Source organism: Nannospalax galili, unplaced genomic scaffold (assembly GCF_000622305.1).
Source record: "Nannospalax galili isolate Female #2095 unplaced genomic scaffold, S.galili_v1.0 scaffold1340, whole genome shotgun sequence".
Taxonomy (NCBI): domain Eukaryota; kingdom Metazoa; phylum Chordata; class Mammalia; order Rodentia; family Spalacidae; genus Nannospalax; species Nannospalax galili.
The window spans coordinates 835,708-849,569 of NW_008346293.1; the positions used below are offsets into that span (position 1 = coordinate 835,708).

At 39.0% G+C, this 13,862-nt stretch overlaps 1 protein-coding gene across 2 annotated transcripts in view; it reads right to left on the reverse strand.

Moving 5' to 3' along the window:
• Clvs2 (clavesin 2) overlaps window positions 1-11,143 on the reverse strand; it is an 84,620-nt gene extending 73,477 nt beyond the window's left edge. Inside the window, exon 1 of one of the 2 annotated variants that reach the window (XM_029568127.1) lies at window positions 10,821-11,143. Coding sequence is in view for 1 of the 2 variants with exons in the window: in XM_008842726.2 (XP_008840948.1) it covers window positions 9,216-9,604 (389 nt within the window). In the remaining variant the exon portion in view is untranslated. Of the gene's footprint in view, window positions 1-9,215; window positions 9,735-10,820 lie in introns of those variants that run through there. The other variant, XM_008842726.2, reaches the window with a different exon arrangement.
• Window positions 11,144-13,862: the final 2,719 nt, after the last annotated feature.

Sequence of the window (13,862 nt, forward strand, 5' to 3'; positions counted from 1 at the left end):
GCTATCAAAATACCTGAAAGCAAATCCTGAATCCATCACTCTAGAGTCCAGCCTTGGAAGATAAAACAGAAATGAGGAGGAACCCAATAGAGGAACGCTTTCGGAAGCCCTTGTCAAGAAATTCCAGTGGACTCTCATATGAACATTTGAAAATTGCCCGGTTCTGAATTCTTTCTAGTTCCCTGTCTAGAACTTGTAATGCTAATTACTCTTACCTTTACTTCTCCTTCACATCTCCTATTCACAATTTAAGGACTTTCTTTTCCCCTTAGAGATAAGACTTATGTAATTTGGGAATCTTTTAGATAGACCAACTGAAGGGGTATTCCAACTACCTCACCCTGAGTCCCTGTTAAGCATGGAAGAAGTCAGGGAGGTCTGTGTCCCTATTCCCTACTGGCAATTTGGGTAACCCTTTCAGAGGATGGCATGATAACAATAGGAGGTAGGACTGGCTAGGCAGTTAGGGTAAAAAGACCCCAAATAAAAGTAGCCAGTTTCTTGGCTAAAAGTCAAAATGTCCCTGAAACTGTTAGCAACATACTCTGTTCCAATGGCCAAAAATGTCAAATAAAGCTTGTATCTAATCCTTAAAATATTTTTAGGGTTACCCCTTCAGAGGGGAGAACATTAGAATACCCAAAAGCTCCATAAAATAAATAAATGAAAGAAGAATAAAAGAAAAAGAAAAAAGTGATGGGGAGATATGAGAGGTGTTAGAAGGGAGGGAAGTGAGCATGGATTTGATCAAAACATCTTATATGCATGTATTAAATTCTCAATAAATTATTTGTAAAAGTTTAAAAAAAAAGTTCCTTAGGTAGGGTTGGGAATTCTTACCAATTTTCTCATATCTATGCTGGAATTTCATCTGGTTTGAGCTTGCCTAGGTCTTGTGCATGCTGTCACCATTGCTGTGAGTTCATATGAGTGAATGAACAACTGTCTGGAAGACTGTTTCCTTGTGGTCATCCACCCCCTCTGGCTCTTTCAATCTTTCTGTCTCTTCTTCTTTAATTCTTCCTGAGTCTTGGGAAGCAGAGGTTTCTTTTAACACCATCATCTGAAACTACTCTTGGCTCTTCCAAAACATCACAATTCCCTGACATACCACACATCTTACCTTGCAGACCCATGCACAGTGAGCTCAGCCCAGCAATGGAGGATTTGTCACTCTCTCTACCCTTCCCTGCTCCTCCATTCTTCTCTTCAGTCTACTAAGGATGTCACTCCTTTTCATGCTCCCTAAGCTCTACTCTTTTCACCTATCTCTTTCACCTCCAGCATCCTCTGCTGTGTCAGACTGTCTCTACCTATTGGAGACCTCAGTGCCCTTTCCTTCGCTGAACTTCTAACATATTTAAACATCCCTGTTTGTCTTGTGATCACAACTTAGCTTTAAAACTATTTTGCTATTTGATGCTACTTTCTGTCTTCAGTGCTCAGTAACACACCTTGTACACTCAGGTGCACAATAATATATACAAAATAAAACCATTTCCCAAGGGTACAACCAATACTGCTTTACTTTCCCATGCAAAAGCAACAAGGTACCATCAGACTTGGGCTAATTTTTTATTTATATTACTATACATAAGGCTTCCTTGTCTGCCCAAAGTGTAATTGAAAGCAATATCTGGGTAGAAGACAAGAGCTTCATCACGGTAGCATTTCATACTGGAGCAGAAGCCTCCAAGCCTTGGTGGGTTTTAACTTTTACTTATTTTTAAATTTTTATTTTATGTGTATAAGTGTTCTACTTGGATATGTGTAAGTGTACCTATGTCATGCAATGCCTGCAGGGGTCAGGAGAGTGTCACATCCCCTAGAACTGGAGTTATGGATGATTATTAGTTATGTGGGTGCTGGGAACAGGACCCAGGTCCTTTGGAAGAACAGCCAGTCCTCCTAGCCTAAACACTGAGCCATCTCTCCAGATCCTTGATTTTTTTAAATAAAATAATTTAGTTACAGAAAGTGAATTCTGAAAGAACTTTAGAAAAATATTCAACATGATATGGCAAGTTTTTTCTCCTACTTCTGATCAAGTAATTTTTATGGCTTCCTGGCCTACACTTCCCTCTTAGAGTCCTTGCCATCAACATCCATTCCACCAGTGCAAAGATCAACTGAAATTGCAAACAGGTCATATCCTTCTGCTTTCTAACCTTTTTAGTATCACAAAGGAAATACTAACATCCTGGCCTCACATGGAACAGCACACAGCCAGCATTTTTCCTTTGTCACTAAATCAATCAGCCATTATTAAATCCTTCATTAAGGCTGCCCAGGCCCCTCGGTTTTCATTAAACCGCATTTTTCTAATGTCTAAAGCATTTCCTGTTGGAAAGGTGCTTGAGGAAGAAACAAAGGAGAAGAATTACCTTTATTAATGCTGCAGGGTATCATTAATGCTAAAGCTGATGAACCCATCTAAGAGTTTTATATTACCATGTGGTAGTAATAATATTAATGATAATACTTCTACCTGGGTAATAGTTAAGATTTTCAGAGTAATTTCAAATGTATTATTTTAATATTTAAATCCTCTTTGTCTGTATAGGCTTTGTTCCTTTTATTTCACAGAGGAGAATATAATGTCTCAGAGAATTTAAAATATGCCCAGAATCACTGTGAAAGGAAAGAGGGACCCCTAGACACCCTTTTCTGGCACCACTTAGACAAGTGTTCGTTCCATTTCCCTCCATGTCTCATACTGAGAACAGAGCTTATTATATAGTTGATCTATGTTTTCATTTCTTGGTGGCATGTGTTTGTCAGAAGATAGGCTCTCAGGAAGTCAATACCAAGATCACTGTAGCATTGAGACAGGTCAGAGTAGAGGATTTGGGAAAGGGAAACCAAGACATTCATAAGACTCAAGATAGAACTGGTTAAATCTACAAGAGCTAGAGAGAATACAGAGTCTGAAGTTTTCATCTACCTGGCTTCTGTTGCTGAGTACAGATTAGCTGTCTTGACATTGCTTTAATTTTACTGCTGTGGGAATGAAGGTGATGAAGAACCAGAGAATCACTGGAAATGGAACATCCACAGATAAAATGTCATTCTTGGAAGAAAAAAGGCAAAATAAAGTTGATCACTTACTACAGCAAAAAGTAAAACAGATTTATGCTGGAAAAGACCAAGCATGTGAGGAAATGGACTTTTCAGGATGAGGCACTCCAAGCAAACAACAGTGACTAAAGTCTTGGTCATTTATTCCTCCACCTTAACTTTTCATCCCCCTTTACTCCATAATCTGAAGTTTAACCAGGATTAAACTGGATTCCTTTAACTATTAGAGCTTGGCATTGATATAATTATATTTAATTGTCTTTTCCTTGATTTAGGTTAGAAACTGTCTTTTCAAAAAAAGGAAATCACTAAGTCACCGACTAGTCAGATGATCCTGGGGGAGGTACTTAACAACTGTAATGGAAGCTTTTGAATGAATAAATGAACAAATGAACAAACGAGTGCATGAGTGAATGAACTGGAGCATTAAGACCAAATTTAAGTAAGCAGATAGATGAGGTTTTCCTTTTGCTGATGACTCACAGTAGCTCATAGCCACACATAAGCTCAAAACTTCCAGCAGTACTATACAGTATCTTCATCATTTGGGACCCAATTGGGTTAATTACTTAGATTTTCACATTTATTCACAGAGAAGCTTTATGTTCCTTAAATGTTACAAAGTATCTGCTATGTGATTAGATTTGTCCCAATATCTACAAAATTTTACATATACAGACTGATGTTTCCTTTTAAATTTGAAGTATTAATTGCTTAGTTTGTTGCTTGTTGTACTAAGAATCCAAAATACAAGGATGATTTTCCCATTTGTTAACCCTGTTTATCGTGATTGTCAAATATATGCACCTGCTCTGGCCCCAGTTAAAAGAGCTCAATCTTCCCAGATGGAGGAAATGTATTCATTTACTAAGGATACTCTGCCAATGTACACGGTATTGGCTCATATTTTGAAATATCTTTGAATATTTCATTTGAGTCATCTTGTAGTAACTTCAAGTCCTTTGCTTTGTTTCATCCTTATTTAAAGTTGCATATTTGAAACATGGAAATAACCTGGGACAGACCTACACAGCATGCCACCTGGGCTTCGTTCTCCTGACTTTGCTGCTATTTCAGGATTATTTCACTAAGTGCTTCATAACTGTCCTAGTTTTAAAGACTGTACTGTTTTTTATTTTTTAGAAATTTGTTGCCATATTCCTGTACCATGTCTCAAAGCAGTTTTTTTATACCACCTTAATTTTTCCATGGTGCTGGGAGTAATGTTTGGAATCATTTATTGATCCCAAAATGTTTATTCAAAGAGCTTCCTAACAGTATGGAAGCTGTGCTGGGACAGAAATTCCATGCAATGTACACCTATAATTCCTAGTTTTGACCCACTCAAAATCCATCAAACAGAAAGGCATCCAGGGTTGTGAACATGAGGGCTCCTGACCTGCCAGTGTGTATGACAACAACTCCTTAGCTTGGAAATACTTAATAAACTGAGACAAGAAGTCTTTTAAAATCAGGTCAAACAATTTCGGAACTATTTTCTTGCCTTTCTTAAGGGTTACTAAGAATGTGGCTCCTAATTATCTCATCAACTGCCCTTGACTAATTTAATTTATACTTAATAATTTTTGTTTTATTTCATTTTGTTTTCTTGGTGCACTTCTATGGAAGACTAAATCTTTTATCTGGTACTAAATAAAACTTGTCCAGTCTAGGGCTATTTTAAATGGCAGGATACTGTTTTCATAGTCCTCATTCATTTGGAACACTGGCCACACTGCTTTAGTAAACAAGAACATGATCACAATTTAAAGAGAAGATATGAATAGCAGTCTATTTATGCATTTTCTTTTTTATGAAAAAGCCACACATAATAACAAATACACAAGACTAATGGGTAAATTCCAGGATGAGTTGGAGAATGACAGCAATGTCTGACCAGTCTGCTTTCTGACCCTCCTGAGTTTTAATACTGTAAGTGAAAATCAATCATTATGACAAGGCAAAAGGAGCACAAGATGGTCAGCACTCTCTGACCGTCAGGTAAGAATCACTGTAAGTCTTGCTACCTTTAATTGTTTTCTAATGACTATCTGCCAGATTCCAGATAAATGGTGGCTAGCTATATGAAAAACAGCCCTGTAAGTCTATTGAAATCTACAGAAGTTAAATATTAGCATTAGGCCAACTCTCATAATACATAACCTTTGTGTTTCATATGACACAACTTCATTCATGAATATCTCTAGCAAACAATTGCCCATGGATGTGTGTATGTGTATACACACATGCATATATGATGTGAACTGTGTAGATGCATGTGGAGGTAATTGTTGACAACCCTTGGTGTCAGTACTTTCCTTCCACCTTTTCTGAGACATTTCTGTTATTTAACCACATTGTGTGACAGGCTATTTGGCCCAAAAGCTTCCAAGGATTTTCCTTTATCACATCCTTGCCATAGGAGCATTGAGGTTACAGAAGCACATGCTTCTGGCTTTTAAGTGGACTCTGGGATTTGAACTTTGATCATCATGCTTTTGTAGCAAGCCCTTTTACCCACTGAGCCCCTGCTGCAACCCTTGCCTATAGAGTTCAACTTCTAGATATTTGCTCTCATGTTCTGCGGTTCAGACTGCTCTCTCTTTTCATTTCAAATTACCCTTCCACAAGCAAGGCTAACTATTCTAGCTGTATGGACCATTATCCTCAGACCCATGATAAAATTGGGTGAATGATTTGAATTTATCTGCTGAGTCCTAAGCAAGACACTATCATTGGGGAAAGAAATGAAGCATGTGGTATCTGGGGTCCAGGGAAAACTACTTCAGTCTAGTGATACAGGGTGAATATGAAACTGTTTATAATTTCCTGATGTTTACTTCTGTTTTCAGAAATTATGTTAAATTACTTGAAAGAAAGGAGACAAAATTGTATGAATCTTTTCTGAACAGTCTGATCAATAAAATGGACCAATCATCTGAGCCTGTCCTTTTCTTTTTCAAAAGAACCACAGATCAAATTAAAGTCATTTTGACATTTTACTGGTTCAGGTTGTTTTAGATTTATAAATGGCAACACTGCAAATATTCTGCTTTATCTGGACTTGATAACTCCCTGTCTCATAAAATTTTTTGGAAATGGTTCAATTCTTTATAAAAGCCTTAAACTAACCTGTGTTCTATTGCATTAGAAAAAGGCACTATTTTATTTATAGTCACCATCTCACATACATTTATGGTTCCAGTGTACTGTGGATCAGGCAAATTTTCCTACTTGTTTAATAAAGGAGAAAGCTCATAATAGATACATTTCTACTTAGAATTTTTATGAAAACTATGTTTTTCTTTCAGCTCAGTTACTTGCTGAGTGTCTAGTACAAGTGTTATTATAACTATAACAGCATGGTTTCTGTTTTACACATTAACTCTTTCAGCAGACTTGGCAATATTTTCTCAAAATTCATGAAATCTTGGACCTCTATACTTAGGAAGTTGTGTATAATCTTTTTCTCCAAATTACGTGAAGGGAATTTTCTTCTACTCCACTTCTGGAATTTCCCGGTCATCATTTACATTTCCTACCTATTGGTTCCATAAAACAATACTACTTTTTAAAAACAATCATTCAATTCAAGGGATGATGTCAGTATTAAGTTCAGACATGCAGCCTTCTTGAGCTCAGTGATTTGGGACTGACCAGGTGAAGGAAAGGAAAGAGAGAATACCTGAGCCACAGAGAAGGAGAGGGCTGAGGAGCCAGAGTAGCTTGCACATGTCATGTGTACCTAAGAGCAAGGTATCACACAGAGAAGGTACCAGAGCCTTCTATAGGAGTGGAGTAGGGTAAACCTTGAGTCTTCAGGGCAGAAGGAGGGGATTCCAGCTAAGATGAACTGGAGAGGTTTTGGCACTGTCAGAAACAGCTCTTTCCATTTCAAGGCAGGAATACAAATTAAGCTTTAGAGATGATGTCAAACTCAAAACTGTTTATATACCAGTTCCTGTCAATCAGTATATGTGGATTGGAGGTGTGTAGTAGGTAAGGATAAAGGAAACTCTTTTAACAATATAGGAAGAATAAATATAATTGAAATTTAGACAAGTCATAAACCACTTGTATACTTTTTCCCTTGATGTACTGTAACTTTTTCTTAATCATAGAAATGGAATCCTCTTATCAGTTTATAGACCGTGACAGAGTATTTCCATAGGACATGGCTTACAATTTTTAATTTTGAGTCCACAGTCTTTTATTATATATCATCTTGCATATGCTTAATGAAAATAATGCCACATACTAATCAACAAATTCCCGCCCAGTATCGATTTCCAGAGTTTTGATAATAGCCTGTATTTTATATCAGTTGCAATAAGCAACTAAAACTTAATTTCTTTCATATGTCTAAAATAATCTCTTCCTACATACATGAGAACTGTGATTTTCATGTTAATAGGGCTTATAAACAATGTGAATATTTGCTGACTTATAGAAAGAAGCAGTATAGCTCTGATGTATATGTGTGAGAGAGATGAAACCTGCCTCTCTAAGGATCTCAAACAGACTCAAGACATATTTAAATATAAAATATCCACATATCACTATAGTTCAATATCACATAGCTCAATAAATAAAGTTCCAATCTAATGGATGGAAAGAATATTCAGTTCGAGGACAAGTTTTTGTTTTTTTTCAGTTTTGATAGGTACAAATAGCTTGCATGACTCTATAATGAAATTTTTGCATTAAGAAAAACACTTTAAGAAAACTTGTAGTTGGTCAGTGGGTAGAATTTCATAGTCCTTTGAAGTTTCCTATCTGATAAAAAAAAAAACATATAAAATCCATATGACTAGTCAAAGCAAAGGAGCTCCAATCCCTCTCAAAGGCTAATTCTCTCTGAGTGTCTAAACTTTGATTCTTCAGGTAGTACTTTCTCTTTATATTTACTAGGAAAAACCATCACAAGTACCTCTCAACCTAGAATTATATGAAGGAATGACCAGTTAAAGGGAGAAAAATCTATTAAAATATAAATTTACATTTTAGCATACTAAGACTTTCAGAAGCCTGTATAGAACTCTCTTCTAGCTGAAATAGTTTAAACTAACCAGATGCATCTGAAGATACATTCACAGAATGAAAAATACATACACTAGTTTCTTATATGCCTTAGTTCTGACAGTATTTTTAAGTTCTATAAAATACATTTAAATTTGTACTTAATAGAAACTGCCATAATGAAAAACCTTTTATAATTTCTTATATCTTTCAACCTGAGAAAACAATTGGGATTAAGGAAGTAGAGTGTCACTGTTAGCATTATTCTACAATAAAGTATGTGGTAGTTCGAATGAGAATGCCCCCCCAAAAGTAACTAATACAAAGTACATAAAGTAAAAATATTATTTCTCCCCTGCTAAGTAGCAACTGAGCTCAATGAGTCTATCAGCTGGTATATCTTAATGTTCTCCACTTCCAAAAGATGAAAAATCACATCAGACAGGAAACACATTCTTCAGATTAGTGACAGGTATAGAACAAGCATACTGTAAGTCAGCCTTTATTTTCAGCGTCGCTAGGCATGCTCAGTGACAGGGGGTACACCTCTTCTTTCTCATTGAAGTGACACACATCATATTAAACCTTCATCTACACATCACCAAGCAGAAAAGTTCCCAAGCTATAAACTGCCTGTTCTTGACTGAGCACTAGGCTATTCTGGGAAGAGAAAATATCATTACTAAGGAGAGAGAAAGAGGATGATGATGATGATTAAACTATTTTATGATTTTCTTGAGGGAGAAAGAAGAAAAAGCTACCTTTATTTGTTCTTCATTTCCCCACACCAACAAATTTATTTAGAAGGTGAACATTTTAGAAGCTTTATTTAGAAGTTAAGTGACTTAGGTCTCTGCGTCATAATATGGTTCAGGGAGCAGTTGAAGCTGTAGTCAAAACTGTGTTAAGTGATGGAAGAGTTTCAAAAGTGGAAATAAAAGTCCTCCCCTCTTCCCAGGTGCCCACCAAAATCTCTTTTCTTTACCCCATCTTCCATTTACTCCCAACCAAAATAAACATAAACACCAAAGTTTCAATCCTATGAAACTCCTAAGGATAAATTCTAGAAAATAAGAAGGTAAAAAGATCATGAGCACAAGTTTAGATTTAGGATTTACCTGTTCTGATCCCAGTTGGCAGCAAAAAGGACTAGAATCTTCCTGCCATAGTGGTCCAGGTTGGCCAGACCTCCAGGAAAGCCATCCTTCAGAGCCTGCTTGATGCCGGGGTCAGTGGCCTTGAAGCTTTTGAACATGTCCAGGTTCTGCTGCCGGTACTCAAAGTATTGGGCCAAAAGGCGGAAGGCTTCAAAGTGATGAAACTTCCTGGCCCGCAAGAATCGTAAGATGAAAGCGTCATCTGTGCGAAGAAAGCCAATGTCTGGCCTGGTGATGACCATGTCCCTCACCTCCTGTATGTCCTGGTGCAGAGTATCTGGGTTCTCATTGAGTTCCAAGCGAGCTTTCTCCAGGGTCTCAGGAGAGAGACCAGCTTGCAAATGAGTCATTGTTCTTCTGCTTCACAGGAAGCCTTCCCCTCTAGAGCTCTCTTAGACTGTCCCACAACACACCTGGCTTTTGCCACTGCCACACCACACTCTGGCCCCCAGTTCTCCTTGGTGTTGTCTGCTTCCTTTCCTTTACAGGAAATGACTCCTCTTCGTGTCCAATCAAGTACCCTGTTGCTCCTGCTCCACAGCCTTGCTGTGGGGGAATCGAAACTTCTACCCCCAACCCCCTAAAAAACAGTGCCTCACATTTGTTCCTTCTTCTCTTTCCTTAAATAGATATGGGTCTTTGGTGGACCCTGCAAACCTGTCACTTGTCCTTTTTCTCTGTAAATATAGATTTAAAAAAAAAAAATCCTAATTTCACCTAGTAAGGGTGCTTCTGATCTTGGTACTGTTCTCTTCTTGTCTTCCAAGATGTAACGAAAACAACCCCCACGCACATCTCAGCCCCAGCACTATGATGCTGCTGCGGTCCCTGCTGAAGGATGTGCCTGCCACGGATAAAGACCGGGATTCTGATTAATAATAAGGTGGTTCTTCAGCGCTGAGCTCCAGGGCGGGGAGAGAGTGTCTTTGGCAAAGAGAGAGAGAGAGAGAGAGAGAGAGAGAGAGAGAGAGAGAGAGAGGAGGGAGGGAAAAGAGCTTATTTTTCCCTCTGCTTATTCAAAGACGCTATTTTTACAAGATATCTTTGTGTGATTTTACTTTAGATTATTATGATCCAATTAGGGGAGACTCTGCAGATAGCGCACCTTCCTCCGCCCCTCTTCCACACATCGTGATCTCATAAGACTCCGGGAGGGTTTAGGGTAATGTTGGCCCCGGCATGGGCTCTCCACCCCACCCCCAACTTCTGCCTCTTCTATCTCTTTATTTCAAGGGACTTGCCTTGGGGGTGGAAAGGTGAGGGTGGGGAAAAGAACGGACCTCTCTGGAAAATGTACAGGTCAGAAACGGGGTTGGGAGGGGGGTGCAGGGAGTTGTAGGGAATGAAATAAAAATGTCTCGTTCTCCTATAACCCCCAAAGCCAGAAAGAAGAAAGAGCAGCCGGTTCCTACCAGCAAACCCGGAGGCGGGGAAGCTAAGCAATGCGGCACTCCCTGGCATCCATCAGCCCAGCTAAGGCAGAGGCAGTAGCAGCTGGGGTGACAGCGGCATCAACTCCTCTCAGAGGGATGGAGCAAGCGAAGAGAGCTGGCGGCGGGGACTCACCAGGGAGCAGCCGTGGCCACATCATCCGAGGACAGCCCGCTGCCTCTCTCTGGAAGGGTGGGGACCCGCAGGGCTAGGGCCACCGCTGTCCCAGGTCCTCGCCAGGCCCTGCCATTTTTGCCTTGCGGAGAGGAGGAGAGAAGCTGGGTTCCCTGGCGCCGGGATGAACCAGGCCACGAGGGCGGACGCCGCCTTTGTGCGCCCGGGGAGGTGGCGCGGTGGCTGGGGCGCCGGCCTGTCCCTGTGCGCTCGGAGCCGGCGGGTCCCACGCGCCCTTCTGAGCTGCTGCTGCCACTCCTGTGGCGGCTGCTGCTAAAAGAGGACTCGGCTCAACCCAACTCCTAATTATCCCAGCACAGAGCTGCTGCGACGTAAGCGCTCAACTCGCTCGCGCACGCACTCCGCTCCTCTCTCTCTCAGCCTCTTTGGCTAGGACTGCAATTTGGGAAGCATTCAAATATGCCGAGCCCCAAGTTTAGCCTGGTCCAGGTCCCCAGTGCCAGCTAACGGCTGGGGCGGGCTTCAAAAGGCCAGGCGGGACAGGGACGCTTCACAGCCTCCCCACACCCCTGGTTCACCCTTTGTGTGCAAGACCCCCCGAGTGCTCAGACCAGTGCTCGCTGGATAATTTCCACTGACAAACCTTTACTGGACACTATAGGAGATCATGTTTTAATGAAGAAAGAGGTCGGAAACATTTTAGAATTTGTGTTTGTTGTACACAGATTTTATCTTGAAAAGAAGACCAGAGTAGTTTCAACACATTGCTGGTAATTAAGCTTTTGGATGAACTTATAGGAATCATTTTTAGCCATAAATGCTCCTGGCTAAATTCCTATTGAAAATGAAAATGACAACCAGGGCAAAATTGAAACACTTGTAGTAAGAATAACACTTGTCAAAGGACGAAGAAGAAAACCAAAACAGCCATCTGACTCCTTTCTCATCTCATAATAAAATGTATTTCCGGTTATTTTTGAAGACATCTTTCCGTTTCCATGAATCTTTATGCTGGAATTATCATAAGTAAAGAGCCTTTGAGCTTATGGTCGTTGGAAATGTGTTTAACAAAAAGAAATGTTTTCAATTTTCAAAGCACAATTTTCAAACTGTGGAAAGGGTCTTGGGTTCAAATTACCTCAATGCAACAACTCAGTGCACTCCACTCTGTGGGGCATAGTGTTCTAGAGTTTGTGGATGGAAGGTGGTCTTCAAATCAGGACAATGTTGCCACCCTTTAATGACTATTAGGTTTTCAAATTATGCACACATTTTTTTGTTTTCCCAAGGACAGTGTTGATAGAAAGAAAGGAGCATTTTATGGCACATCTATACCATTTATTAAGGAATTGACACAAAATAAGGGACCAGAAAAAATAAATGTCATACACAAAGTTATTTACATTTTAAATACAAGAAGCGAAAAATAAGTCATATAAATAGATGTGTGTGCTTATCTATGAATATGTGTGTGCAAGTGTGTGGTGTGTGGGTATGTGTCTGTGGTATGCATTTTACATGTACACTACACAGCTGTCCCTTGAGATCCATGGGAATTGATTTCAGGGCTCTGTGGACAACAAAATCTTCAGAAGCTTACATCTCTCATATAAAATGGTGCAGTAGCTGTATACAGTCTACACACATCTTCCCAGAAACTTTAAATCATCTCTGAATTACTTATTATCATAAATATAATGAAAATACTGTGTAAATAGTTACCATTCTGTATTCTTCAAGGAATAACGATGAAATAGAATGTCAACGTATATTCAGTAAAGATGGGTGTTTACAAGTATTTTTAATTCTAAGTTTGTTAAATCCACAGATCCAAACCCTATGGATATAGACATTTGAACATATATACTGAATATATATTTTATACATATAAAGAGAGATAGATCCTACGGCTTCATGTGCTCAGGAGTCTGACAAGTATTTTGAATATATTGTGAACCATTAAAAGTTTTGGATTTGGGGCTTGAGAGACAGTTAAGTGGTTAAGAGTACTGTCTGCTCTTGCAGAGGGCTTGGGTTTGGTTCTCAGCACCCAAATGGCACCTAACAATCATCTGTAACTCCAGTTCCAGAGGATCCAACACATTCTTCTGGCCTCTAAGGGCATTGCATGCACATGGTGCACTTACATACACTCAGGCAAAACACTCATATACATAAAATAAAATTTAAATTTTGAGGTTTTAATTTAAAAAATCACTTTAGCCAATTTAGCCAATATCTAAAGTTGAAGGCTATTTCTGTCTTGTATCAACTATTGTATCATCAATATTGAGAAACCATTTTTAATAAATCACTTGTGTATTTGCATATCATACAAAGAAGATACTAATTTCTAGGTTAAGTTTTCAAAGATGTTTATGTAGTAGACAGCCTTGCAGGGACCTTGAAAGATGGCGATAACAGTACTTCCAACTGGAATGAAAGGTAAGTCTATTTATAGCCATGGAGCTACAGTGTCTTCTTATAGAGCAAAAGGCATCCAAGCTTATTTGAATACTATGAACTTAGATTTACACTACTCCAATACCACCCCTTCATGTATAACTGATACGTGACCCCCTTTTCCTAACCCTGTGGGATTGAAGCTCAGGGACCAGTACCTGGCATACTGATACTCATACTGTCTGCTGGCTTGATAACCCAGGAGTTTTGCATCTTATCATCTACCAACATTCTGGAAACCACAGCCAGCTAACACGTTACCTGAGAAAGTTTGAAACAGAAATCCTTCACTGTACTTAAAAACAATTGCTTAATATGATTCTCAAAGATGTAACTGTTAGACTAGTTAGGTAGACGATAGATGATAGATTGATACATAGATAGATGATAGACAGATAGATAATAGATGATTGATTGAAAGAGAAAGATGATAAATGATAGATAATCGATACAGAGATATAGATAATAGATAACTGATAGAGATAGATGATAGATAAATAGATAGATGATAGATAGATAGATGATAGATGAGATAGATAGATGATAGATAGATAGATAGATAGATAGATAGATAGATAG